The 27,934-nt window shown below is 39.4% G+C and overlaps 1 protein-coding gene across 2 annotated transcripts; it reads left to right on the top strand.

Annotated features, from left to right (window-relative positions):
• The first annotated feature begins 94 nt into the window (after positions 1-94).
• SMARCE1 (SWI/SNF related, matrix associated, actin dependent regulator of chromatin, subfamily e, member 1) lies at positions 95-27,525 on the top strand. 2 transcript variants are annotated; one of them, XM_007061977.4, is made up of 11 exons: positions 95-597; positions 3,170-3,220; positions 4,340-4,383; positions 7,898-8,065; positions 10,360-10,440; positions 11,813-11,944; positions 15,131-15,302; positions 18,911-19,083; positions 20,171-20,272; positions 20,955-21,165; positions 21,969-27,525. In XM_007061977.4, the coding sequence occupies exons 2-11, from the start codon at positions 3,214-3,216 to the stop codon at positions 22,178-22,180; spliced, it is 1,302 nt and encodes a 433-aa protein (XP_007062039.2). In that variant the 5' UTR covers positions 95-597; positions 3,170-3,213; the 3' UTR covers positions 22,181-27,525. The 2 variants fall into 2 exon arrangements, with proteins under 2 accessions (XP_007062039.2, XP_007062040.2); XM_007061978.4 differs by having other exon boundaries at positions 96-597; positions 7,898-8,002.
• Positions 27,526-27,934: the final 409 nt, after the last annotated feature.

The raw sequence follows: 27,934 nt of genomic DNA, 5'->3' as shown, positions 1-27,934 counted from the left end.
TCCTCGGGCGACGGCTGCCAGCCTCCCAGGCGGGAGGCGCGAGACCAACAGCCGCGAGAGAGAAAAAGGCGCCAAACCCAGCTCCTCCCCCCGCCCTCCACTGGCCCTGAAGGCGCGAGACGAACTGTAAAGGCCGGGAGGGACCAACGCTCCAAGCGCCACCCCCCCGTCCCCGTCCAGCAGGCGCGCATCACGTGCTCCCTGGCCCCTGACCTCCGCCCGACACGTCTCTAGGCCCTCCTGACGTCACTCCGTTCGCTTTGTGGGCGCCGCGCGTCACGTCACGTGGCATGCGCTCCGGCCCGGCGAAGCTGTTCCCCTCTTGGCTTTCTTTACCCGCTCGGCTCTTCAGGTTCGCCACAGAATAACCGTCCTCCCCCTGCCCTTATTGTAAACGCTAAAAAATCCCCCGGTGGTGTATGGAGGTGCCTGGCTCGGAGTAAACCCGGGGCGGGAGCAAAAGAGCGGGGGAGCTGGGACGCCGTGTGGAATGTGCTGAGGCGGAAGGGCAGGCGGCTTCCCCCAGTCGCGGCTGCCCGGGCACCAGGGAGCCCGGTGTTGGTTGGGAACAAAGGGCCGAGGCCGGCGCCGGAGCGGGTGAGTCTCAGAGGGGAGGCGAGGGGCGGGGCTGGGCGGTGAGCGGGGCCTGCGGCGCGGGGGCCTCTGCCCCGGCAATCACAGAGCTCCCTCGGCGGCAGCCTGGGCCTACGGAGGGGGGTGGGGAGGGGCTGAGGGAGAGAGACGGAGAGGATCCCCACCCCCGCGTTCGCGCCCATGGGAGGGGGAGGGGGAGGGGGAGCTACCCCCCACCTACACAACACCCCTCCTAGGGGGAGCTACCCCACACCCACACACACACCTCCTAGGGGGAGGGGGAGCTACCCCCCACCCACACAACACCCCTCCTAGGGGGAGCTACCCCCCCACACACTCTTCCTGGGAGTGGGGGAGCTACCCCCCCCCACACCCACCCACGCGCCTCCTAGGGAGAGGGGGAGCTACCTCACACCCCCTCCATGGGGGAGGGAAGAAAGGCAGTCAAAAACATTTCTTTCCTCCTCCCCGACATGGATCCCAAAAGTGGTAGAGGAGGAGGCCAGTACTATCCTTTCCTAAGCAAGTTCCCCCGCTGTAGTTAGGCTTTTTTTTTTTTTGCAGTGGGTCTGGTTTTCTAAGGTACCATGTTACTGATTGGAATAAAACTATCAAGGTTTGAAACCCTGTGTTTAGAAGTGACTTGAGTCACCAGAGTGCTTAGCATCTGCTGCCTCTTAAAAAAAAAAAGGGGGGGGGGGAGGGGGCGGTGGAATTGCATATTAAATATTATATTTGTGTATTTAGCACATTCCCTCCCACTCTCCCCAAAATTGGATGAGTAATTAGATCTTTCTGTTGCTCTGGAGCAGGGTCTGCATTTTAAATTGATCTGTGTAAGCATTCTTTTCATTGGACTTTGTATGGGAATGGCAACTTCTTTAGTAAGGGTTGTCTAGTGTTGTCAACAATGCAGTCCATCTGTAGGCCTTGGGCATGCAAATACTCAAGCATGCCTGGAACTTTACATGCATAAGTCGTCCATTATGTGTGGAAATAATCACAAGTTCAAAATTGAAGCATGTGCATAGCAGTCTTAGTATTTGGTGCCATAAACATTATTAAAGTCAGATGCTGAGCATTTACAGGATTTTGCCCAAATCTTGCTCTTTTAAGTCTTCAATGGATTTAATTCATGAGAGAGGCCAGCAGGATATTGCTGTTATTTTACAGAGCATTTTACATGTATGGGTTTACTCCTGCAACAGGTTGCACAATCCCAGCTCCCATTGACTATGACATTACTAGCTGTAACAGGTACACTTGCTTTTCCTGTTACTCTGATGTGCAATTTAGCCATGTGACAATGTATTACTATGAACTTGTTTATAGATAATGTTGTTTAGGATACCATATGTGCACACTCCTGCATTCATATCCAGTCCTTGAAGCCAGCCATATAAGACAAATAATTGAAATCCAATATATAGTACTGTAATTTTTATTAAAAGTGATGCACAAGTAAAATCTTTACAAGAAAGATCAGACGAACCTTGGATTTCAGTTTCAGAGTTGTTTATTTAATCCTAGTAGTTCAGCCTTAAGGGCCAAGCTAGTTTACAAAAAGTTCATCAGTCACTACAAGAAAATGTAGGCCTAGTTTCTGGGAAGTTGTTTATTTTCTTTCACTTCAGAGCTGACAAATTTGTGAATTTACCCGCAATACATTGTTATAATTAGGGCTCCTTAAGTTAGGTTTTAGCCAGTAAAGAACAACTTTAATACAAACAGGAGGAAATACTCTTACATAGTGCACAATTGACTTGTGGAAATCATTCCCAGGGGATTTTGTGATGCCAAAAGTATAACTGGTTTAAAAAAAAAAAACTAGGTAAGTTCATAGAGAATAATTCCATCAATGGCTATTATCCAAGATTGTCAGAGATGCAATTTCTTGCTCAGGGCAGCTCTAAAGCTCTGATTTCCAGAAGCCGGGAGAGGAAGACAGGGTGGATCAGTCCAAATGCCACGTTCTGTATGTTCCCCCTGAAGCTCTGGTACTGGCTACTGTTGAAGACAGGATACCTGGCTAGATGGACCATTGGTCTGATCCAGTATGGCCATTCTTATATTCTTAAACATTAATAAAACACTCCAGATACAAAAAAAAAAAAAAAATGTGTTTATCCAATAAACTGTGGAAAAACATTGGAAATGTTTACTTGTATCTAAGAGCTTGTCTACATGTAGCAGCAGTACACATTATAGGGCTGTGATTTCTAAAGCATACTGACATTACATGGTCTATGTAGACGGTGCTGGTGTGTGCTAAAGGTTCCCTTGTGTGCTTTAACATGCTATTGTTTGTACTACATTAAAGCACATTAGGAAATATTACACAGATTACTCATTACAGTATATACAAAAATGACACCCCCACCCCCACCCCCAAAAAAACTGATTGGACATATATACATAAAACCTCAAAATTGCTAAAAATAACCCCCCAAAAATGAAATTAATAAACCCTGAAAAGCAGATGCTCTAGTTATAATGGTATTAGTTTTAATGGTTCATGAAAACAAAAATTGTTCTGTTTAATAGTCTGACGTTGTGTTCTCTTTTTGTCTTTCAGAATTTGAGATATAATGTCAGCTGGCTGAAAATTTATATACCAAAATGTCAAGTACGTTTTTGTTGTCTTGTTTTTGTTTTTTTTTAATTTAACGAGTAAAGATCTGTTTCAGCAGCCTTTACTTATATGAATAATCCCATTGCTGTCACATGAGAAAGGGCTACTGGACCAGGCTCATTTTAAGAGGAATGTTATCATATACAGTAATTATAAGTGAACTACCAATCAGTTGGTACTAGATATTGCCACAGTTCACAGCCAGGGCTGTGCACTGAGGATTTCTTTAAGTGTCCAAAAGATGAAAGAAACACACAAGCATCCTACCTGACAAGCTGCAGAATTGCTCTGTAGCCATTTCTCCAGTCTTAAGGCTGGAATAGTTTCTGCTGTCTGGGTATGTCCTCCATAGTGGCAGAAGACGCATCCCATCATGCCTACCTCAGTGGCATGCGTTGATCACCAATGGAGTTAGGCTTTGGGATTCATACTCCCTTACTTATTGTCCCCACAATTTCCCCCTCCAATGGGCAGGACCTTCCACACCAAGGGACGAGATTTGCTCCTTCTTTAATAAAGATAAATTGTGTAAATGCTGCACTCAGTTACTCTTGTGCAACTTCTAAATGAAGTAGGAAAAGATGTGCTCCCTCTCCGTGCTTTTATTTAATGCCAACTATTTGCTACCGAAAGCTGTGAATGAAACCACTTGGGGAGGGGGTGAGCTGCACAACTGAACGTAAAATTTAGCCTACAATTGCTTCATCCTAAAGCATACTGTTACATGTCAAACTCTACACTTCAAATCCATTTCCTTGCCTCTGAAGAAAATCTAGTATGCTTTAATTTCCATGGTGGCTAGCACAGTTTTTCCGAATTCTCTTCCTACATTTCTCCCTACCCCAGTACATCTAAATAAAAGGATAGTAACCTGACACTGGTGTCGCCTTTTTTAAAATGCATCTCTTCTTCTTCCATCCCTTTTTCTTTTCTTTTTTTTTTTTATTTTATTTTGTCAATGTAGATTGTAAACTCTTTGGGACAGGGATCTGTCTTGTTATCATAAGTTTCTTACCAAATTATTGTTGTGTGCCTAGTACACTTTTGGATACCGTATGCATAATATATCTGAGTTGTCAGGAAGTTATGTATTTGCTTTTGTCTTTTAAACAGAAAGGCCATCCTATGCCCCACCTCCCACCCCTGCTCCCACAACCGTAAGTATAATGAATTTTCTCATTAACACAAATCTGGTAGTCTGGCTTTTAAGACAATAATTTGGTAGTCACAGCTACCAATATTAAAATATTATGAACATAAGACTGTTTGCACTGAACTGTTGAAATGACATTCAGCATTTAAATTAAATTTTAAAAGGGGGTGGGGAAACTGGGATAAGACTCACTCAATACTTAAGGCCAGATCCTTCAAACACTTAAATTTGTGTTTAACTTTACACTGAAGACAGTGGGACTACCTACATGAGTAAAGTTAAATACAGGGGTGAATGTTTCTAGGCTTTGGGCCTGATAACCATGTATCCATTATAAATATTCCAATTTGATATAACAGTAAACTAAGGACTAAGTAGCATACTTAATTCTAAATTTTATTGCCTCTAAAAGCTTGATGTCGGTCCAAGTTTTTAACATACTTTTTTGTACTTTTTACAGTAGGTTTAAATTTGTATTTATAGTTTTTCAGTGGCATTCACACAGTAATGTAGAATTATGCAAACTTTCATTTATATTGGGTCAGAATAATGGAATCCTCATGATGAAAATCTTACTACTTAAATTTATTGAAATCCATGGCATTGTGTAATGTGAGCATTGTGTGAATAAAGTTTCTCACATAGTATAAAGTAAGTACTTCTGTTTGCAAAGGAATCAATCTGTTGAGGATTTACCTAGAAAATTTTATTATATAATATCCAATCTTTCTTGACATAATGTGGCCAGGACAGCATCTGAAAATGTTTGTACTTCTATAACAACTTGCATCCGATGACTGGAACACTGTACAAATTTAAACATCACAACACTTTGTGGGGACGGGAAAGTATTATCTGCATTTTATAGAAGAGTAAACTGAGGCACAAGTGAAATAGCTTGCCATAGAAAATGTCAACAGACCTCTTAATTATATTAGTGCTCTTAGGATCTACTTTTTCCCCAGTCCTGTAGACAGTGACTACAAAATAGGAAATATGTAACTTTTCATTATTATTAAACAAAAATCCACATTTAAAGAGGTTGGAGAGCAGGAAATATATATTTGGTGTCAAAGAAATTTGTAAACTTTCCCATATAAATTTGCGGGGGTGGGACGGACTATTTTTGCATAAGTGTGCCAGTTTGGGTAACAGCTTGAGTCCAAAGTTTTATTTAAAATTTTTTTTGCTCTGCAAATACCTTACTTGGTTTTATATTACTATTCAGATTGATGTGACAGTCCCTGATCCTGCAATCAGATCTGTGCATGCAGGTCCCTGCATATGTTCGGAACACAATTGATTTCAGTGGGGCTCTCCATGAATGCAGTGTTTGTTTGTTCATGTTCATTTTCAGATGTGCTACTTTCTTTAGTTAAATAAGCATGTCTTTTAAAGAGTGATCTCAGATGTGCAGTGAGCAATGTGTGTTGCCTATCTTATGTACATCATCGATCTGTACTACTCACTGTACTTCATGTACAGTACTTGAGAATCTAATCTACACTCTATGAATGTAGTTGATAAAACAGAAAAGCGGACACATCTGTTGCCTTTTTCCTCCACTACCAAATCTTACTGTGCTTAGTACTGAAAATGGCAGTAATCCACTTTACTTGAGACAGTGTGCATGAAATAAACATTTCTGTCGTGTTTTTCTTTTTTGTAATATTGGATTTGTCTGTTTTGCAACCATAAAGACTTAAGGTCTGTACATCATAGCGTCCAGTTATTTTGGAGGAGAGATCTAATAAAATATAATTTGTGTAGGCGTATTTCATACACTGCTGATCTTGTAGTGAAATGGCTGCTTATTGAAAAGTGAGTTTACATACAGTAGTTACATATGACAAATTTGAACAAATGGCAACTGCTTTGCTTGTGTTTGAGGGGCTTAACAGTAAAACACATTAATGTTTAAAGATTGGCAAGTAAGGTGTAACTTTAGTACTGTTTCAGAGTAACAGCCGTGTTACTCTGTATTTGCAAAAAGAAAAGGAGTACTTGTGGCACCTTAGCAACTAACCAATTTATTTGAGCATAAGCTTTCGTGAGCTACAGCTCACTTCATCAGATACTGTTTTCTGTGTCAAAGTAAATTGACCGCAGTGTGTCAATGTATTTTTGCACTGAAGTGTTTATAAAGTGAATGTGCACTTCAGATTATAAGACTCTTCCCTTTGATATGGAGCCTCTACGTCTTGATTCTTATGAACACTGAACTCCATTTTAACTGTGTTTATAACAGTAGTCTCTAATACATCCCACTGACAAAGTGTACTTTGAGACCCGTTAAATCATTATTCCAGCATGTGTTGCTAATTAAGACCACAACTCTGCTGAAGAATGTGGCTAGACACTGCATGAATGAGGTTTAAAACCATCAAGGAACAGAGTAGGGTAAAATACAAAGATTTGTAAAGGAAAAATTTGTAGTGGGGTGGTAGCACCAGTACAGTTGAGGGTGAGACTAGCTCACTGTTAAACAGCTGGGGGTTTTTCTAACAAAGAAACTAAGCAAAAACTAGGGAACATGGAGAAGGGGCAAGACGGAAATTAATTCGAAGAGAGAAAGACAGAGAATGAGACAGTAATGGTTGAAGGTTTAATGAGTAGAATGAATCCGTAAGAAACCAAACTTAATGACCCACACTATTACAGACACGTACACAAACTGACCCACTGAATTTAATTGCTGGAATGGATATGGACATGTTAATTAACTTATGTAATTGTTTTAGAAGCAATTTAAATAGTGATTTGATGAGATAACTACAAAAAAATGTATCTAACATGTATATTCCATTGCAGTGGTTCTCCAGTTCTTTAATTCTGCAGAGTACTTCATGAGGGAAAGATACCTCTATGGATCACCTTCTCTTCCAGCCTTCTAATCAAATCCCCTTGCACCCCCCGGTGCATAATTTCTAAAACATTTAATTTTGCAGGAATGGCTTCATACGCCACTGTTGGTCCACAGATTGCACTTTGAGAACCACTGTTCTTCTACTATCAGTATCAATGGGTTTTTTACTTTTTTGTCCAATAGCCTGTGCTTCCATTGGTGCACATAATGGATGATGATGTTGGTGATTTCCACATAATCGTATGCACTGTATTGCTTTGTATGTTAAATTATTTTGTTTCGTTGGATACTAGATTCTTCCTGAATTGTTTGGCCACTTACGAAAAGTTTGCAAACTTTAATAGCCATAAGCAGGCTATATGGCACACTCACGTTAAAAGTTTGCACGCCTGATAATAAAACATCAAATGACTTTATAGTTTATAGTATTTATAGTATACTATAGTAACACGTTCAGCTAAAAATCCTGTTTCCTGAACAGGTTTCTATTGGAGTACTTCACATGTTGAGAGGAAACCAACTACTACACCTCATTTGCTTGTTTAAATTCTAGTTGTTTTTGCATGCCATATTGCAGATCATTTTCATTTCTGTGTTTTCCTCGTTTGAACTCATTTCTCATTCGTGTTTTTGTCTCATTTGTTTCCATCAGCAAATGCCCAGCACACCAGGGTTTGTGGGATACAATCCATACAGCCATCTGGCCTACAACAACTACAGGCTGGGAGGGAACCCGGGCACCAACAGCCGGGTCACGGTAGGAGAATCAACTATTACATCATCCGGCAAACAACAGGAATTGACCAGAAATGGCTTTAGAGTTAGGTTCTTCTGAATCTTGGCTGCTGCCACTTTTATAAAGAGAAAAAATTAACTCGGATTTTTTTTCCCCATCTTCTCTCCTCTCCTGCCTCCCCCCTTTCATTGTGAAGCCTTGTACTGGAAAATAAGCTTCTATTTAATAGATCGAGAGAGATCTATTATTCCCATCTGAGATGTGGAAAGTCTGTCTTTTTGGAATTCCATGGCTTGACGCCTCAGTGATCACTACACGTTTAAGGAAAGATTCTTAAATATGAGTGTGGATTATATTTTCCTCTTGGAGGGAGGGAATTATACATTTTATTGAGATTATAGGCATGGAACAAGAGGAAAGGCAAGTTCCAAACTAGAAATTGTAACTGGTGATTACATCGCACTGTTGTGCCATGTAAGAAACCCATGTTTCTATTTTCCATTCCAGTCTTACTTTGTATGGTTAGTATCAGATCTCCAGATTCAACAGTGACTTCTCCAACCAAGTGAGTGGTGTCAATAAAATGAGGGAGCCTGCTTTCTGTCCTCCATGGCTGGATGAAATGTGGATGCTTTGTAGGCCCTTTAAGGAATACTTGGCATAAAGTGGGAGGAAATGTACTGATACGGGGTACCTCTGAGCTTGAGTGAAGATGCAGAACATGATTCACATACAGGCAAGAAAGAAAATAAAACTTTTAAATGCACACTTTTCGCCTAATATTTACTGTAAAAACTGTAGACCTACACTATTTTAAATTATTAATTTAAAAATGATCATTTTAATTTTTATGTAATTTCTTTCCAAAGGTGTTAAAAAAAAAAAAATTATCTACACAACTTCTAGTCTCTTCAGAGTGTAATACAAATAAGAATTTGTCAGTTAATCCATAGATGTTGCCATTTAATGCAGTATACCTTTTTAAACTCCATAAATTCAACTTGTTTAATAAGGTGCCTAAAGAAAAGACCCCCTTGCCCTGTAGTGAAGGTATGAGCTGGCGTTTGATTGAACGTAGTGTCTGAACTTACATTTATGTTACTGAATACATGAATAGGTTAGATTTGTCAGACTTTTCATTGTTTCTGTATGTCATAAGCATACACAGCTTTCTCTGCCATGCATATATCAATATGTATGGTATCTTTAAATTCCTGTTAATTTAAAAGCATTAAACAGTTTCAGTTAATGTTTTTCAAATCCATCTCTGTGTGTATATATGTATACATTTGGTAATGCATACACCTCATGTACATTATAACGCTATGCAAGTATGTATGCATTGTTTCATGTATGTAGTGAAACATAAAAATATCCGGATTAAAAATACTGAAAGCAAAAACACTGAACAGTAACCTTATTGGCCATTTTCAAGTATTTTTGGAACCTCAGTCCCCAATCCTGTTAATACTTATTTGAGCCTGATTAATTTTAGACGTGAAAATAGTCCCATGGAACTGCTCACGGGTGTTTGCAGGATTGGGGCCTTTAGAATCTACAGCTGTTATAAACTAGATGATGTCAGTATACTATTCCAGGAGGAACAAACCTTATCTTATTATAAATGCACTATTTTTAACTGAGATGGTGTGTAGGTGGAAGAGAACAGAAGAATAAGTGGATGCTACAGCTTTCAATCAATAACACTTACTGTTTAGTGTCTTCTTTTTTTTTTTTTTTTAAGTGCAGGCAACGTGCTTGGCATTGTACAAACGTAAAGGAAGACAAGGTCTCTCAAGGAGCTCACAATCTAATTTGGACAAGAACAATGCAATTTGGACACAGATGATGCACAGGTTGAGGGATCAGTCTCATAGGGACGTTTTTTAATATTTGGATTGACTCCCAAGTTCCCATTGAAAGATTTCGTGGAAGAAGTGTATTTCTAAAACGGATTGAATGAAAGAATGTCTAGATAATTTCCTGCTCTTTCACACTTTCTCCTTATCCTTTTTCCAGTAGTAATTTCTTTAGTTGTCAGAGCAGGTACCATAACAGTCATTCTCATCAAAATTGAGAAAACAAACTGTTGGAGCTGGTGAGCAGAAGCAAATTTTGAGGCTGTCTCTTTTGGTTTTTAGAAAATTGTCCCCTTTTGGACTTTTATTGAGTAACCTTTTTCAAACTAATACTTGGACAAATACATTTGGGGCCAGGGGAGGGGGAATTTGGCAAATTATTATGAGGACCAGTTATAGTACCTGTACATGTATTTAATGTACAAGAGTATTTATATTCCCAGACTGCTATGTATTGAAGTTGCCTAGTTTTCATGTTAAGAAATGGATTTATCCGTTTTGTTTTTGTTTCTTTTGTAGGCTTCCTCTGGTATTACAATTCCCAAACCCCCAAAGCCACCAGATAAGCCTCTGATGCCCTACATGAGGTACAGCAGGAAGGTGGGTACCCAGTGTTTTGGATTTAGGTTGAATAAGTAGCATTAAAGGTTAAGTTTATGCCAACAATTGATTAGTTATTTTAGTTCCAACTTCTAAACTCTATTAAATTCTAACAACCTGCAGAGATTACTTACTCATAAAGGGAATTTTAAAACACAGTTGCTTTCCCCATCAGAATAATGGCAACAATGGTCTAAACATATGGTAGCCACCTTCTAGGAAAACAAAAATTATCCCCCAAACAAAAGGTCAGCACCCTCAATTTTCCTGTTACATATTTTTTTATCTACAGGGTTAGGGGAGGGAAAATTAAGGTTTTCTTTGAAATGGTTATTTACTACCGTTGCCCCTGCTGTCAAGGATCCACGTATTGTCGGAACTTCCTCTGTATAGTACAGTGGTGTAGCTAGACCTGAAGAGTAGCAGTGGGAGGAATGTGTGTGTTCACCTACCTAACCTGCAGCACTACTTCATTATTTTATAAACTGTTTGAGAGGCAATGGGAAATTGAGTATTGTGTAGAGTCTGGAATCTGATTCAGCTTGAGAAGGGTATGTGATCCAGTTTCAAGGAGTGGGTGAGCCAGAAGGAAATATACATGCCTTCCTGCTTCTGGTAAAGTGTCTTTACCAGCAGTCTGAATTAAGTCAACAGCCCTCCCACTGCCAAATAGTATTCCTAATCACACATGGCAAGTAATAACACTGGCAGCTTTCTTTTTTATATAAAGTTAGAAACTGGTTTTTGATGAATCAGAACTTTTGGGAATTGAAATTGATCAGCATGACTGAACTTGTTGAATACAGGAAGGTCCAAGTTCTGATCTTAAAAATTCAATGCACATTGTCATGTATCTGAACATAAATGCTGCTGGACATGTTTGCATGATAATATGTTTAATTTTTTCCCAGAGATACAGTGATGTGCATTTTAGAATAGAATTCACAGATTTAAGGGTAAGATTCACAACTGAAGCTGTTGTCAATAAATCAGGCTGTTGCCAGTTTCAGTAGATCACTGTACTATTGTCTTCCTGCTCCAAAAAGTAATCACTGGAGGTAGCCAGACTTTTTCTTAATTAGATAAATTTCATAGACTGTCAGGGTTGGAAGGGACCTCAGGAGGTCATCTAGTCCAACCCCCTGCTCAAAGCAGGACCAATCCCCAATTTTTGCCCCAGATCCCTAAATGGCCCCTTCAAGGATTGAACTCACAACCCTGGGTTTAGCAGGCCAATGCTCAAACCACTGAGTTAATATAGTTTTGTTTTTTATAGTGATCTTTTCTGAAAGTATACTAAGATGATACCATAAAACATTTAATTTGGAAGTGTTTACATATCAGTAGTAAAGCTCCAGCTGTTTCTGTTAAGGTCTGGGATCAAGTGAAGGCATCCAACCCTGACTTGAAGTTATGGGAAATTGGCAAGATCATTGGAGGGATGTGGCGAGATCTCACTGATGAGGAGAAGCAAGAGTACTTGAATGAATATGAAGCAGAAAAGGTAAGGGATGAAATCTTTTGTTATTAATGCTGATTCTCCTATCTTATGTCCCTGGCACAACTGTCACAGAAGAGTTAAGCTTGTTCCCTGGTGCAGCAAGGTAGTTAAGCATGTGCCCAACTTTAAGCATGAGTAGTCCCATTGAAGTTAATGGAGTATTCTCATGCTCTAAGTTAAGCATATGCTTAAGTGCCTTGCTGAATTGGGACCTTTTAACATTTCACAGTACATATAAATAGAAAATAACTTCTTAGGTCATCTAGTCCTTTCCAGGATTGTTCCCCACAATATGTCCTCCATCCTGTGGTGTTTGTTTTTCTTCTAGAAACTACTCTGAGAATCAAATTTCATCTTTCCTATATGGTGGCATGTGTATATCATTTACTAAGCCCTATGTATACTGATAAGCATCTTGATAATAATCATATGTCAACAGGGACTTCAGTTTTTAAACCATACTCAAAATGAAATGTTTATATTAAATAGGAATTTTAACTATGAGTGGACTTGATTTTTCCACACCTAAATCCTCTTACAAAACTGATTCTCTGTAGCTTCAGCTGGTCAGTTATGTATATAAGAATTGGTTTTTATGGGACAGCCTTGCAAAACTTTACTCTGCCAGAATGTTTTTGTTGTTGTTTGTTTTTTGATGGGCAAGTAAAATATCATTAGTTTTTCATTATTGATCATCATGACAAAGGGCAATAATATATTTTGTGTGTCTGCTGATAATTTTAAAGTTTTGCAAGGCTGCTACAGTAATAGATATCCAAAGCTATGTAGGACAATTACAAGCTGTTCGTTTGACATCTCTTGTTCATTTATTGTGTTGTGTTAAAATTTCAGGCATCTGAGGTCATAGGTAATCTGGTCAAATAGGTGCTTAGAACTGTTTTCATTCAAAATATCACTTTACTATTTTTAACCAACAGAAAAATTATTTTAAATTGGGTTTCTGCCATTTGAAACGAAATCAAGGATTCCTACTTTTAACTCGCTAAAAAGGACTAATTTAGTAAAAGTTAAAGACAACCTTCAGGTACATACAGCAGTATCATACAGTATAACTGACCTTTAGTACAGAGCATCTCAAAACAAGTGAAAGACTATACTCAAAAGAGTAATTATCAATGGTTTGTTGTCAGACTGGGCCGGTGTATTTATAACGGGTCAGTCCTGGGTCCGACTATTCAATATTTTCATTAATGACTTGAATAATGGAGTGAAATGGAAAGTATGCGCAAGTATTTGCAGATGACACCCAGCTGGGAAGGGTTGCAAGTACTTGGGAGGACAAGAAAAAAATTCAAAACAACTTTGACAAATTGGAGAACTGAATTCAACCAAGATAAGTGCAAAGTACTACACTTAGGAAAGAAGAATCAAATGCACAGCTACAAAATGGGAATAAATAGCTAGGCGGTAGTACTGCAGAATATTATGTGGGGATTATAGTGGATCATCACAAATTGGATATGAGTCAACAATGTGGTGCAATTGCAAAAAAGGATATCATTCTGGGGTGTATTAAGAGGAGCATTCTATGTAAAACACGGGAGGTGATTGTCCCACTGTACTCGGCACTAGAGGTCTCAGCTGGAGTACTATGTCGAATTCTAGAGACCACTCTTTAGGAAAGATGTGCATAAATTGGAGAGAGTCTAAAGGAGAGCAACAAATCAGTAAAAGGTTTAGAAAACCTGACCTATGAGAGGTTAAATGGGCTGGACATGTTTAGTCTCGAAAACAGAAGACTGGGGAGGGGATTTTCAAATATATTACGGGTAGTTAGAGGACTGTGATCAATTGTTCTCCCACATCCACTGAATGTAGGACAAGACGTAATGGGCTTAATCTGCAGCAAGAGAGACTTAGAAAGTTTTTCTTGAGATCTAACTTAACTGTAAGGGTAGTTAAGCTCTGGAATAGGTTTCCAAGGAAGGTTGTGGAATCCCCATCTTTGGAAATTTTTAAGAACAAACACCTGTCGGGGTAGCCTAGATTTACTTGATCCTGCCTAAGTGCAGGGGGCTTGACTTGATGACTTCCCTTCCAGCCCTACATTTCTGTGATTCTGTGAAAATGTTTATTTTGATTTTGTAAAGCAAGATTTAAAAGTGAGATTTAAAGAAGTGGTTGAAATGGGCAGTAAATCAATGTAGGCAGGTGGAGTGATACAATTCTGCTACCTGAAGTGAGAAAATAGACTGTCTGGATCACCCCTAACCACGTGTAGGGAGGGACTGAAGAACACAATAAAAGAATGAAAAGTGAGAATTTCAATACATGATGATAGAAGTGACAAAAATAAAAAATGGTTTGGTCCTGTCCTGGAGGAGGTGATAATCAGACTCTGAGATAAGAGGTATTGCAGTGAGGGAGGAGAGGAGATCAGGGTCAAGGTTAACTCTCAGAATTTCTAGATGTGTAAAGTAGTTGGAAGTGATAGAATCGGAAACATGGGATGACTCTACAGTAGTTACAGATAAAACAAAGAATTGCTTGCAAGATTTAATCTTTAATTATAGCAGTGAGGATAGCATAAGACTTCCCAGAATTAAATTCTTCTTGGCTCTTGTGTCTAGATGGTCCACCACCACTCAAGTTAGTAGTGCACCCTAAATCAAGAGCAATATGAAAGAGTAATTCTTGTGTAATTCTTTCCCCTAGAGAGAATTCTTTCTCAGGAATCTGGCTGGTGGGTCTTGCCCACATGCTTAGAGTCTAAGTGATCGCCATATTTGGGGTTAGGAATGAATTTTCCTCTAGGTCAGATTGTCAGAGACCCTGGGATTTTTTGCCTTTCTCTGCAGCATGGGACACGGGTTGCTTGCTGATTTAAATTAGATTAAATGATGGATTCTCTCTAACTTGAAGTCTTTGAATCAAGATCTGAGGACTTCAGTAACTCAGCCAGAGGTTATGAGTCTATTGCAGGAGTAATGGGGGAGGTTCCGTGGCCTGTGATGTGCAGGAGATCAACTAGATGATCACAATGGTCCCTTCTGGCCTTAGTCTCTCAGCCTATGTACCTAAAAGAGAAATGCAGTAGAAAGGGAGGCAAATCGTTTATACCAAATTGTCCTTTTGGACCATTGGGCTGATGTCAATAAGCAAAATAGGGCTGCCAGGGTACAATAGATAGGTTTTTATTTCAATAAAACAATATCCGTCAAATTTCAGATAGAGTACAATGAATCCATGAAGGCCTACCATAACTCGCCTGCTTACCTTGCCTACATCAACGCAAAGAGTCGGGCTGAGGCTGCGTTAGAGGAGGAAAGCCGACAAAGGCAGTCACGCATGGAGAAAGGTGAACCCTATATGAGCATCCAACCAGCAGAAGACCCAGATGGTAAGCAGAAAGGAGATTTGTATACACTTTTGGTGAGGTATATTTTTACCTTGGGACATAAAATCTAGAGTAAGTTTCAGGTAGCTGTTTTTATTCCCTCAGTATTGAAAACTGTTAATAGTTCACTGACTTACTCCTGGACTATAACGGGAAACACTTGCACACCATATAACAAAGAAAACATGAAATGTATAACTTTAGTATTAACTTTCAGAATCCTCTTACCTCAAACTACATGTTAAGGTACACAGCTGTTCTTCTTAAGCTTACGACTGAATTGCCCACCAGCAGCCAGGCTACTCTTTAAAAAGTTCTTGTAAACCTCTAATGGTGTGGGTAGCAACCCTGTTAAAAATATTTTCAAAATGCCTGTTTCAGACTTGACAAGTTGGTTATTTGTGGTTTAGGCTACAATTTTGCTAAAAATTTCCATTCTAAATTTCACAGCAGAGGTGCTGGGGCGGGAATGTAGCTTTCACTACAGCAACGTACACAAGAGTGGGAGCAAGCTCATGCTGCACTCACCATGCAGCAGCAGCTCCTGTCCCATTCTGCTCATTGTAACCTTGTGCACGGGGAGGGGTTGCAGTGCCACTCAGGTTTTGTCCCATTTGCCCCTCCGTAAATGGAAATGGAGGAGCTAATGGGTCAAATTTGATTGGCTTTGCAACGTAGCATACGGGGTCACAGAACCAGGTGGCAACAACACTTAATTTGGAGGCCTAATCATATGTATTTTTACAACCATTTATAAGATTTCACGGGACTTTATTCAAATTCACATTTTCTGTGACCTCTGTGACAAAATCCAGACCTATTTGTAGTCCACGCAGTACCTTACACTGCATAGGGTTCCCTCAGTCCTACTTGAATGGAATGTTGTACTTTAATAATAGGCGCAGCAGGTAGTTCTGACAGACTCTACTTGATTGTTGTCTTTTGACTTATTCCATCTGGTGACTGAACACACGTAAGCCTTTTTAAGTTCAGCTGCTTCTGTCAATCAAAATATAACTTGTCAACACAAAGTGCAACTTAATGAGGAAACTGTCAAAATGCTTTCTTTAACTGAAAGGAAATACCACTTCGGCATCCATATCACACCCACTGAGAAAAGTTACGCAAAGATATTGTCAATTTCAGTTTTTAAAATTATGCTAAAAGGCTGACTGAATTATCTGTTGAAACCTGAGAGTGAAAAATGCAGCCAGGCAATTACACCCTCTTCCCCCCACCCTCCCCAGCAAGCCCAGCCATGAGATAATTCCCGTGGTAAATAGCACTTTCCACTATATGCAGTATAAACTGTGTAAAACACATGAATGTGCCTGGGATTTTTTAGCAATTGGCATTTCACAGCCTGCTATTCAACCTGATTATACCTGGGTCAAATTCAACTTGGATATAACCAGATGCATCTCCCACTGAAGTGGGTTATACTTGTTTGTCAATGGTGAACTTGCTCCACCATTTGACAGCATAGAAGGGGACTTGCAATCTCACGCTGAAATCACATATTGCTGATTGTAGTTTTCTAATGGTGGAAGGCTCTTTAGTCTAGAAGATGAAGCTATAACAAGATCCAGTGGTTGGAAGCTGAAGCTAGACAAATTCAGAGTAGAAATTAAGCACTTTTAAAATTTTAACAGCAAGGGTAGTAAAACAATAGAGAATCCATCACCTATAAATTTCAGTCAGTTGAAGCCTAAATCAGGATTGGATGGCTTTCTAAAAGTTGTTCTGATGCAAAAAACAGAAGTTATGGGCTTCTTTCAGGAATCACAGTTCCTGGTACAGTTCTAGGGCTGATGATGATAAAGGTCTCCGTTGGCCTGAAAATCTATGAAATAACTCTTTGCCACATTTCCTACTATTTTCCACTTTTAATTTTATTTTCAAATTAATCTAATACTTTATACATCCCAAATGTGAAACTGTTTTGTTTGTTTTCTTCCAGAAAAGCAATATTCAGTCTGAGTTTCAATCAGAATTGGCCTTCTCAGTACTAGAATTTCTGGCATAACAGAACTTATTTTCAATTTTTTTCCCCGTTTTGTAAAGAGTGGAGCAACAATCTCAACATGTATCCCATAACTGGGAAAGTTTGTGTAAAATAAAAAACAGAACTTAGAATAACAAGACATTTTTGTAGACATTTAAAGGAGATGGGGAAAGGTTTTTCAGTGATGACAACGAGGGTAGAAAATGAAAGCACAGGAGGACTGTCATCCTTTAAAGCTTAGGAACCTCTTTGATATTACAGTGATGGGACTGTTGAAAACACTAAGGGCATGTCATCATGAAAATGTAGTTTGTGGCAAGCTGGAGTGGGAATGTAGCTCAACTAGCCTGCTGCAGTCTAACTGTCCTTGTGGATGCTGCCAAGGCACATTAACAGTTCGTTAATGTGCTTTGATCTAGTCCATCTTGAAAAGGAAATAGATCAAAGTGCATTAATGAATTGATAATGCGCATCAGCTGTTTCCAAACAGACAGCAAACTGTGGCAGGCTAGTGCAGGGTAGATTGAGCCATCTGTTTGGCCTGAACTAAACATTCCTGTAGACAAGTCCTAAAATAAGAGAGAACCAGCTTAATAATTGTGGAGAGATTTTTATTTTTTTTCCTGGTGTTGTCTCAAAATGTTTTTCTGCTTTTTAAAGTGAATATCTAGTACAGTCAATATTTGGTTAATATAACAGTTTCACAAATAGTTATATATAATCCTCAGAATAACATCTGCCTAAACTCCCGATTTTTGCCACAGAGCTAAAGCTCCATTTTAATTAAGGAAAAAATTTCTTTGGTCACATACTTTTTGGGGTAGTTTGTCTTCTACAAATGTACCAAAAAAAGACAGGTCGTCATAGGCTTGAGACCAAACGTTTCTCTGGTATTTTCTTCTCCTCCCTCAAGAAGCAGGAGACTAGCACTTGACATTTGTTGACCTATAACTTGCTTCTAATGCATGTTTATCTCAATTTTTTTTCCAGCAAGTGATTTTACTAATTAAATGCTTTGGCTTCTGTGAACAAACTTAGAGTAGGTTTTGTTAGTGTGGCTTTTTTACATGAGGACCTGAGTTGCTGAGCATCTGCCGTTTCTGTTTACTTCAGTTGGTGCTGCAGGTGCTCAGCACCTCTACAAACTAGGCCCTTTAGTTTTGAAGCATAAAGTTTACGTTTGTTGAACTCTCGTCTGTATTTTAATGAGGAATTTATTGTAGTGAGCACCGTAAATTGTGAAGTTTCATTATCAGAATTTGTATAATCAGTGTGGTGTGTTTTTCTCTCGTTCTTGACACATGAAAAATAGTGTGTTGGCATAGGCACTAATTACTGTTTAAAGCGAATAGATCAGTTTGTAGCTGTGTGTAGGATCTGGCTAAAATCATAGCTCCCATGCTCTGCTGTCTCACAGCAAATAAAATACTGTCTCTCAAAATTGAGTTTGATTATTTTACTGCTCTGTAAATCTAGTATCTTTGTGCATAAAACTTATTCATGTTGTCATGGCAGCAGTTTTGTTCCTGGCTGAATTGAAGACTACAATGTATTTTAAGGATACAGTTTAATGAGACTTGTCTAACTTGTTAAATTTTTGTTTCAGATTATGATGATGGATTTTCTATGAAGCACACAGCTACAGCCCGTTTCCAGAGGAACCACCGTCTGATTAGTGAGATACTGAGTGAAAGTGTAGTACCAGACGTCCGCTCCGTTGTTACTACAGCTAGAATGCAAGTTCTCAAACGTCAAGTTCAGTCCTTAATGGTTCATCAGGTAAAGATTAATTACCTAAAATTTATTAAATATAATGGTTCTGGGCTGGACTCCAAGTTTAAAATCATTTGGATTATCTACATGAATGTACTTGTTGAAGTGTCAATACTCTTCATGCCCCAGATAACTAACCTCTCCCTGGTTTTTTGGGAGGAGCAAGGGATAAGTCCAAACTTCTGTGATTCCTATGCATCATACAATGTCACAATTTTGTATCTACTAAAGGATAAAGTGTAGTGATTAAGAGGTGTAGATTAACCTCTTAATTATCACAATACATCACGTCACAGTCCTCTGCAGTTCTATAACCCTTCAACAGGTAAAGAAAAGCTTTTGATTTAAAGATATTGGTGCAGTTGTAACTTTCAGTAGCTTGTTACCTATAGCTGTGTAGTTGTTAGTGGCCATCTTTTTAATGTGGCAAATCTCCCCCTTTTTAACATTTGTAACTGAAAATTAAAAGCATAAGTGAGTGTCTAATAACTCACATTTAAGACACATTCAATTAACTTCAACTGTACAGGTTCCTGTGTGTGTGTACCAATTGAAAAGACAAGGCTGATTGATATATATTGTGTGTGTATGTATATACATAACACTTGGGCAAATTAGGCAGAGACAAGAAAGAGTGAAGATTTCTTTTTAAATTGCAAAAGAAAGGGGAAAATGTGTTGCATCCGATTGACTTCTTCCATTTTAATCTTCATTTGTATTGTACTAGTGCATATAATGCGCTAGACACTGTAAATGTATAGAAAGACAGATTGCATGTCTGAAGAGTGCAAGCTCTTCAGGTCAAGCACCTATCATCTTCTGTGTTTGTAAAGGGCCTAGAACTCCTTCAGGCACAATATAATCCATCCAATTTTTCTTTGATTTCTTATTGCTACAACTTAGGGATGGGGGGGCTTCCCTCATTTGTACATTTCAGCTATTGAGCATCAAATCAGGAAAGTCAGATTCCACCATAAGGGTGAGATGGATATAAAAAAATTGATCTACATAGTTTGTATGCATCAAAGCATTTCATCCAGTATTTGGTATATTTGAGTATTAAGTTTCATAACTTGGTTACTTTCATTTTTAGCGAAAACTGGAAGCTGAGCTCCTGCAAATAGAAGAGCGCCACCAGGAAAAGAAGAGGAAGTTCTTGGAAAGCACAGAATCCTTTAACAATGAACTGAAAAGGGTACAACTTTAAAATGTTCTCTCTCTTCTAGGACACTACTTGTTGCACATTATTCAAAGAGAGTCCTCTGCCCAGCTTCGGTCTCGCTCTTTTAAATATAGAGGGTTCATATTCTAGCATATTTTTTGTGGTGCCCCAGAGCTATAGAATGCAGTGAGTCTTAGCCAGAGGACTTCCATGTACCTTGGTGATTCCAGGCTTCTGCAATGGCCCAGTGGGGTTATTGGCAGCCAACATAATTAAAAGCAGCTTTCAGACTGGTCTAACTGAAGTCAAGGAGACCAGCACTGTGCTCCCAAGGTCAAGAGATAGCAAAGATAGTTTAAAGCCACCTTTGTGTGCATGCTTCTCAAATGCACTGTGTATTCCTTGAATAGAGCTGAGGATCAAGGCCTACATTGTTTTTCTGTTTTTGCTGCATAGTCTTATCGCAGATCTCTGTGATAGAACTGAACTTCTATAGCTGCTGGAGCTCTCCATTTTACATTCTTAAACTTAGCAAACCAAGATGCAAACATTGTCCCATGCAGAACTACTGAACTCAGAATGAGGTTTTCCTCTGGGTTGTGTTTCAGAATGCATTCTTAATGCACAAGATATCTGCTTTGCCTGACACCAAAATGCTAAACTGAGAGAGCAAAGTGCTGGATTAATAAAAGGACTCTTCTCTTCTGATTGCTAGTTATGCAGTTTGAAGGTGGAGGTGGACATGGAAAAAATAGCAGCTGAAATTGCTCAGGCTGAGGAACAGGCCCGCAAGAGGCAAGAGGAAAGGGAAAAAGAAGCAGCTGAGCAAGCTGAACGCAGTCAGACTAATGCAGCACCTGAGGAAGAGCAAGCAGTTAACAAGACAGAGGAGAAGAAGGAAGAAGAGAGCACTCCCATGGAGACAGGTAACAGCTCTTGAAGTCTGGCTTCAGAATTCTCTTACGTCAATACAACATGCAGGAAGGGCCATTACTAAGGTTTAGGGGTTTTTCACCTTTAAATAACCTCAATTTTGAAAAGGGAAAAAAAGTATAGCAACAAAAACAGCATATTGGGCAGGATGCGTGATGCACCCAGTAGAAAAGATTTGATTTCCAAACCTTCCCTAAATCTCACCTTATCTTTTAGTCATTAATGTAGATTGAAACAAAACAGGGAGTTTTCACTGCATCAGTGAAGGAGGAGAGGGAGCTCTCCCTCTGTTTTTAGCAGACATGGGAAAGCTGCACTTCCCTGGCTGTACCTGTCGTCTTTAACCCTTGTTTACCTCCCCCACTGTCAAATTTGCTTGCCAAACCAAAAGTGGTGGCACTAGTGGAAGAATTAGATATTGAAAGCATGACTGCATCATTCGGAACCACAGCTTGTCATAACAGCTGGGGGTAGGTGAGCATGGTAGGGAAGTTGAAGTTCTGTTGCTTTATTTTCTTTTTTTTTATTTGTGGCTACCATTCTTCTTAAGGTTAGAGGCTGCAGAGTACTTTTAAGAAGTAGTGTGGAAGGTACCTTATATATGCATGCATGTTTTATGAGATTTTTCCAGAGCAGTGACTACTAAAAATCTCTAAACAATGTAAATTATTGATCTCAAATCGTAACAAAGAGATCCCTGACCATTCTTTCTCTCCTGTAACTCTCTAGCACCTAAAATGTATTTGCATAGTCAACTATAGTGGTGTAAATGACACTGAGAAATGTCTTCTTCCAGAGGAGGCTCACCCAGAAGAAACTACAGAGAGCCAGCAGAATGGTGAAGAAGGAACGTCCACACCCGAAGATAAGGAGAGTGGCCAGGAAGGGGCTGACAGTGCTGCAGAGGAAGGAACTAGTGATAGTAACACTGGTTCAGAGAGCAATAGTGCAACTGTTGAAGAGCCTCCAGCAGACCCTACCCCTGAGGAAAGTGAGAAGAAAGAATAAATATCGGCTTATTCCATGTCTCTTCTTAACAAAGTATTGTTTTGAGTTTAAAATGTGCTGTTGTGTGTCTGTGGGTTTTTTTTTTTTTTTTTTTTTTTTTTGTATCTTCCTTGTCCATATCATTTGTCACCAAAGGATACTGGGCATTAACTACTTGATTATCATAAAGTATCAACACCAGCGTGGCCAACCTAAAGGGGCCTTTGGGGGTGAGGAATGTCTTGATAGTAACCTAGAAAGGAAAAGACGGTATTTGTGTCCTTTACCAGTGCTCTGTGATATAAAGGTAGTATCCTTCATGGGCTGGATTCCTTCCCTCCAGCCCAAGTTAATAATTTTTTACATAAGAAATATCAGGTACCTACTCTGTTCTAACTAGGAACTCCTTCAGTGACTGATGTGGCATCCCCTCCCATTCAGCTGAAGACTGGGTAAAGTACAGCTTGGGTTTGACCTTTTGTGCAGGTCACCAGTCCATTCCAGTTCTCTGCCTTAGCCTCAGGTGTTTTCCTCCAAATCCATCATCTTGGTTATCATAAGGGAGTACTAAATATGTAGCCAGGGAGTTGATATCTCAACCCTGGATGTTAATGAAGTTGCATTGAATTGGCTGTTGGGGAAACTTTTGTTTGCAGCATTTGTATTCACTTCTATACAATAAACACTGGTTGGGATTAAAATTTTTAGATGCTCTAGTGCAGTTTGCATTGGTGTCAACGAAGAAACTCCATTTGTTCCAGGCCATAATAGCGAGATCAGACCTCTTATTGCATAAGCCCCTCCACCGTTTGTTTTGCTTTGCTTTGTTTCTCTCTCTCTCTCAAACTAACTTAAATTCCTCTGGCTAAAATAATGGATTTGTCTTTCAGGTAGTTGTCATGTTGTTGTCCATATGCCTGGAAAAGAGCATGAAGTGTTAAAAGGGATAAAAGTACAGCAGCATGGCATGTGTTGCCGCTTTGCTTTTATAGCTGCCTCCCTTTTTGCCAAGTGCAATATCTCCAGTAAGTGCCAAGTCCTTCAGCTTTTGCTCACTGAAAACTTGCCTTTAAATCTGTGAAGAGCTTTTCTCAATGAGGGCTGCAGGACTTGGTCCTAATTCTTCTGTGTGGTCTCTGCTCTCTTTCGTGCAGTAACAGTAACTGTTTCACAAGAGAGAAAAGGCAGGTTGTTCTTGTATGCTCTGAAAAGCTGTGTGCAAATTTCCAAATGATCAGAAGCTCGATCTGCTTCAAATGCTATTACTGTGGTTATGGTAAGCCTCAGGGCTGTTTATGTAATGTGGGATTTGTATCCGCCTCAGTCCTTGTTCGTCTATGCTCTTTGATGCCTTTGTTCAATACAAACAACTTTATCCAAAGGTGTGGCAGAAATATAAAGCAAGGGAATGTTTAAATGTCATATTTCTTGCCCTCCCATGCTTACTCTGTTCTGAACTGAGAACAAACAGTAACAAATAGACACCTCCCTTGACGTGAGCTTTCAAAATCTCTGGCAGTTTCAAAACATGAAAATTTTGTTATCCCCCACCCCAAACCACCACCCCTTCCAAATAAAATGCTCAGTAACTTTTGATAAAATTAAGGCAGACACAAGACATTTCATGACTTTTTCCAGCTAAAAGAGACCACACGATGCATTTGCTTCATGTAAACTCTAGAATGTTTTTACTGAATAGTAGTATTTCTGATAGTGTGTTCTCTTTTTAAAAAAAAAACAAAACAAAAACAAACAAAAAAAACACACCCTTCTGGTCTTTTTTTAAATGTTCTAAACATAGTAAAATAGAACATTTTTTTTGTTTTTTTAAAAAAAATCTGCATCGGTCTGTGTTATCTGTCTATTCAGACATTGACTATGTTTGATACAACGAGCTTCCCCCTCCTTCCCCATCCCAGCACTTCTCCCTTTTAAATCAGAGATGAACTAAAATTTCAAGTCCACTCACTATACACAAGCCTCATTTCTGTAGTATATTAAATGCAAAAAGTTATTCTGCAATAATACTTGTCTTTGGGTTGGTTTGGGTTTTGGTTTTTGTATTTGCTCTTTGCTGAAGAGCTAACATGCCAAATATCTCTGAAAAGAATTCTAATTGTGTCTTTCAATTTAAACTACTGAACACAAAAGATTTGAAGTGGAAATGCCATAAGGAGCAGCTGGCTTGTGAACCTTTTGCATATAAACATTTAACTCCCCTTGACTGACTTGAAATAATAACTGAAATGTTGTTAGAACAAAATGAAATTTCCACAACATGTTTTGGGTTGGATTAAAAGCAATAATTGGTTTGCAAGAGATGAAGAACCAACTGTGAAATCTGAGTATTTTAACATCCTAGCATAAATTCTGCCATGGGTCACTGCTATGCAGCCCCCTTGACATCAGAGGATTTCACAAACATTAAGGAGGGCTGGACTTGGCCTTTGGGTTCCCACAGGCAAATTGTCACTAAATCATATATTGCATTACTTCCTTTTAAATTGTGCATTTGCTGTGTATACATGCAAAATGCACTATGGGCATATCATTTCCTCTTACTGTACATACTGGTTAGATTCATGTACACACTGTCCAGGAGGGGAACTGAATATGTAAGATGCTATTTCTTAACCTCTTGACAGTTGGTGCTGAGTAGAGGCTTTCGCTGGACTGCCTTCGGTAATCTTTAGAACATGTGGGTTCTTGTGTGAAACAGCATTGGGACTTGCCATCTAGAGTATTGCTTTAAGTCCTTATTATGGAAATTATACTAACATCTCACACACACACGATCACAAGTTTCACCTAGCTTCAGCGTGCATATGTTTTGTCTTGTTTTACCCTTTGGGCAAATCTTGTTGGAATAATAACACATTTTCAAAACATTTGCTTGTTGAGGCAATGAAGAATACACTTGTTATATAACCATGCCAGTGAAAAGTGAATATTGCTTGCACACCAGGAATGATTATAACCCAGTTAATACAGATAATTTAACTTTAGATGTTTGTTAAAATGTACACATCTGCATACCTATCTTTTTAATTAGTACTGCAGATTAAATAGCATAAAATACAAAGATCAAAATACAATTGGAAGTAAGGGAGGATGGTAATTAATGGATCTTTCATAGCTTAGCAGAGATAAAACGGCAAACTACTCAAGTGGATTATTTAATTCTCTAAAAGGAAAATCGATAGTTATGATTTTGGCAAGTGTCCTGAGGAGAAAAGTGCTTATTGATGATTGGGTGGGGAGAGAATTCCAAAACATGTGAGTGTGGAAGCTTTGATGGAAATCTTGGTTACACCTGAATCTTGTGGAAAAGATTGCTTGATTTTTTTAATGTCTTTTTGTATGCTTTTTAAAACAAGCCATGTGAAACAAAGACCAAAACCTAAAAGCTGTTCTAAATACTGTCTGTAAAAGTCAGGCTCTCCTCAGGTGAGATGAGTGGTGTTCGAACTTTATGCTTAAACAGCTGTATCTGTATTGGTTAAATTACGTTTCAGGAGTTTCCCACCTTTAACTTCACAAATTTGTTCCTGGAAACACAGCTACTAAGATTCTTGAGAGGAGTGAATTTTTCTAGAAATTACATGTTTGGTTGTAACTGCTCCAGAAAGGTAGGTATCTATGTATGGTTTTAAAAGTCCCTCTAATAATTTGGCCTGCCCTTTCTAAAGAAATGTACCACCCTGGGGAAAAAAATAGTATCTGATTCAGACACAACAAGCTTGATAATCTAGGTGCTCATGCTAAATTCAGCTACACATTTTCTTGCTCTCTTGGGTGGAAGAGAGACCTTTAATAAGCAGTATCAGATTAATTATATACTTGTCACTACAAAAGACTTTTTTTAGTTGCCTTCCAGACCAAAGGCAAAATTTGTCACAAAGAAATCTAAAGTTGTCTTAACTACCCCCTTCAAAAGCGTTTAGTTCCTACATAATATAAAAATTCTCAAGTTGTTACACAAATACTTTATTTGAATCACAGAAGCCTTGATCCACAAAGGGTCTTGGGTATTGCAATGCTGAGCATCATGGCACCTAGAAAATCACAGGAACACCACTGCAATCCACAAAGCCTGAATTAGGCACTTACGCTCCCTATACAATGAATTGGGGGAGAGAGGCGTCTTTCAGTGCGATAGGTAAGGGGCTACTGATGAGGGGGGATTGTGCTAAATCCTACCCCTCGGTCAGAGGCAGGTGCCTATCTCTGCTTAGTGATCCCCAAATGGGAATTCATCTGGTTGCGGGAATGAGTTAGATGCCTGGCTCGGTCCACACAAAGGAGCTGGGGGAGAGGGGGTGCCACCTACCTTTTAACTTTTAGCCCAGTGGTTAGCATTCACCTAGGATGTTTGAGCCCTAGGTTTAATTCCACCTTTGCCAGAGGGGAGAATAGATTGGAACAGGGGTCGCTTACATCTCAGAAGAGTGCCCTAGCCACTGAGCTCTCAGAGATTGTATGTAGACTATAGAATTGTGCTCTTTCTCTTGCTGTATGACTTTTGAGTCTTTATCCACAGTGCAACAGTCATTGGGTCAGAGAGAGAAGAGAGATTGTGAGAATGACTCTAGTCCAGCGGCTCAGGCACCCACGTGTGGTGAGTGACCCAGGGGCCAGCCCACCTGCTCCAATCACTCATTTATCCACAGTGGAAGAGCTTCAACAGAAGAGATGGAGGGAGCCCTGCATCAGAGTATCCCAGAGCTCAGTGATTAGAACATTCCTGAAAGGTGGGAGTCCCCTATTCAAATCCTCCTCCCCACCACCAACCGTCCGTAAGAGCAGGTAAATTTTACCTGGGTCTCCCACATCCCAGATGAGTGCTCTAACTATTGGGTTAAAAATTATAAAGTGGATGGCAGCAGCACCTCCTCAGAGTCTACCACATCAGGTCCCATTTAAAATCTGGTCAGTCAGAGGCTGCCCATGGGATTGGGTCCTGCACATAACTAAGGTGGATGCACACTTGCTTTCCCCCAGGTCACGAATTGCTCCGGGGTTTAGGTGGAAAATACAGTGTCTGGAGAGCCAGACAGAGGCACTGGTGTACGTGCTCAGAAACATTATGCGCCTAAACTCATTTGGTGCCATAGTTTGGTTGGAGTTTTGTGGATCATAGTGGAGACTAAAAGTGGGACAGACTCCTAAACCCAAGACTTTGGTACCTGTGTGGATATGGGCTTGAGTTACTAATGTAATTGATTCTTGCAAATGTGTAGTTCTCTTAGTTTTGCACTATTAGTGCAGAGGCTTTTAAGTCTGAAAATTCTGACAGCTGTTAATATTAAATTGTAACTTGCTCTAACCTATTCTTACTCCGACAATTAAAGTTACCTCTCTGTAAATTTGCTTAATTCTGTTCAGTTGCTCAGGGGTAAACATTGTGTAAGCATCTGCCATTATGTTGTTCTCATCCCATTTGGAACATGTAATTAGCAACAGAACACACACAGTGGGGAATTCCCTTTGTTAAAATCAAATTATTATTATTATTTATTGGAAGAGGATAGAAAGGCAGGGCTGTTGCCTTTCTTAACTGATTAACATGTTGGCCCTAATTAGCACTTTTTATATTTCTTAGTAGGATGGTTAATTTAGATATAAAACATGGAATACCTGACACACTAACTCTTCTTTCATTCTCCCTGGATAGCCTTATACAGTGCACACAGGGATTTTTTTCAAGTTATGCTGCTGATCTGTATCCAATCAATATTATGTGTTCTTTAGAAATGAGGCAATATTGGTGCTATT

Source organism: Chelonia mydas, chromosome 27, assembly GCF_015237465.2.
Source record: "Chelonia mydas isolate rCheMyd1 chromosome 27, rCheMyd1.pri.v2, whole genome shotgun sequence".
Classification (NCBI taxonomy): Eukaryota; Metazoa; Chordata; order Testudines; family Cheloniidae; genus Chelonia; species Chelonia mydas.
This window is presented reverse-complemented; position numbering and strand designations above follow the sequence as displayed.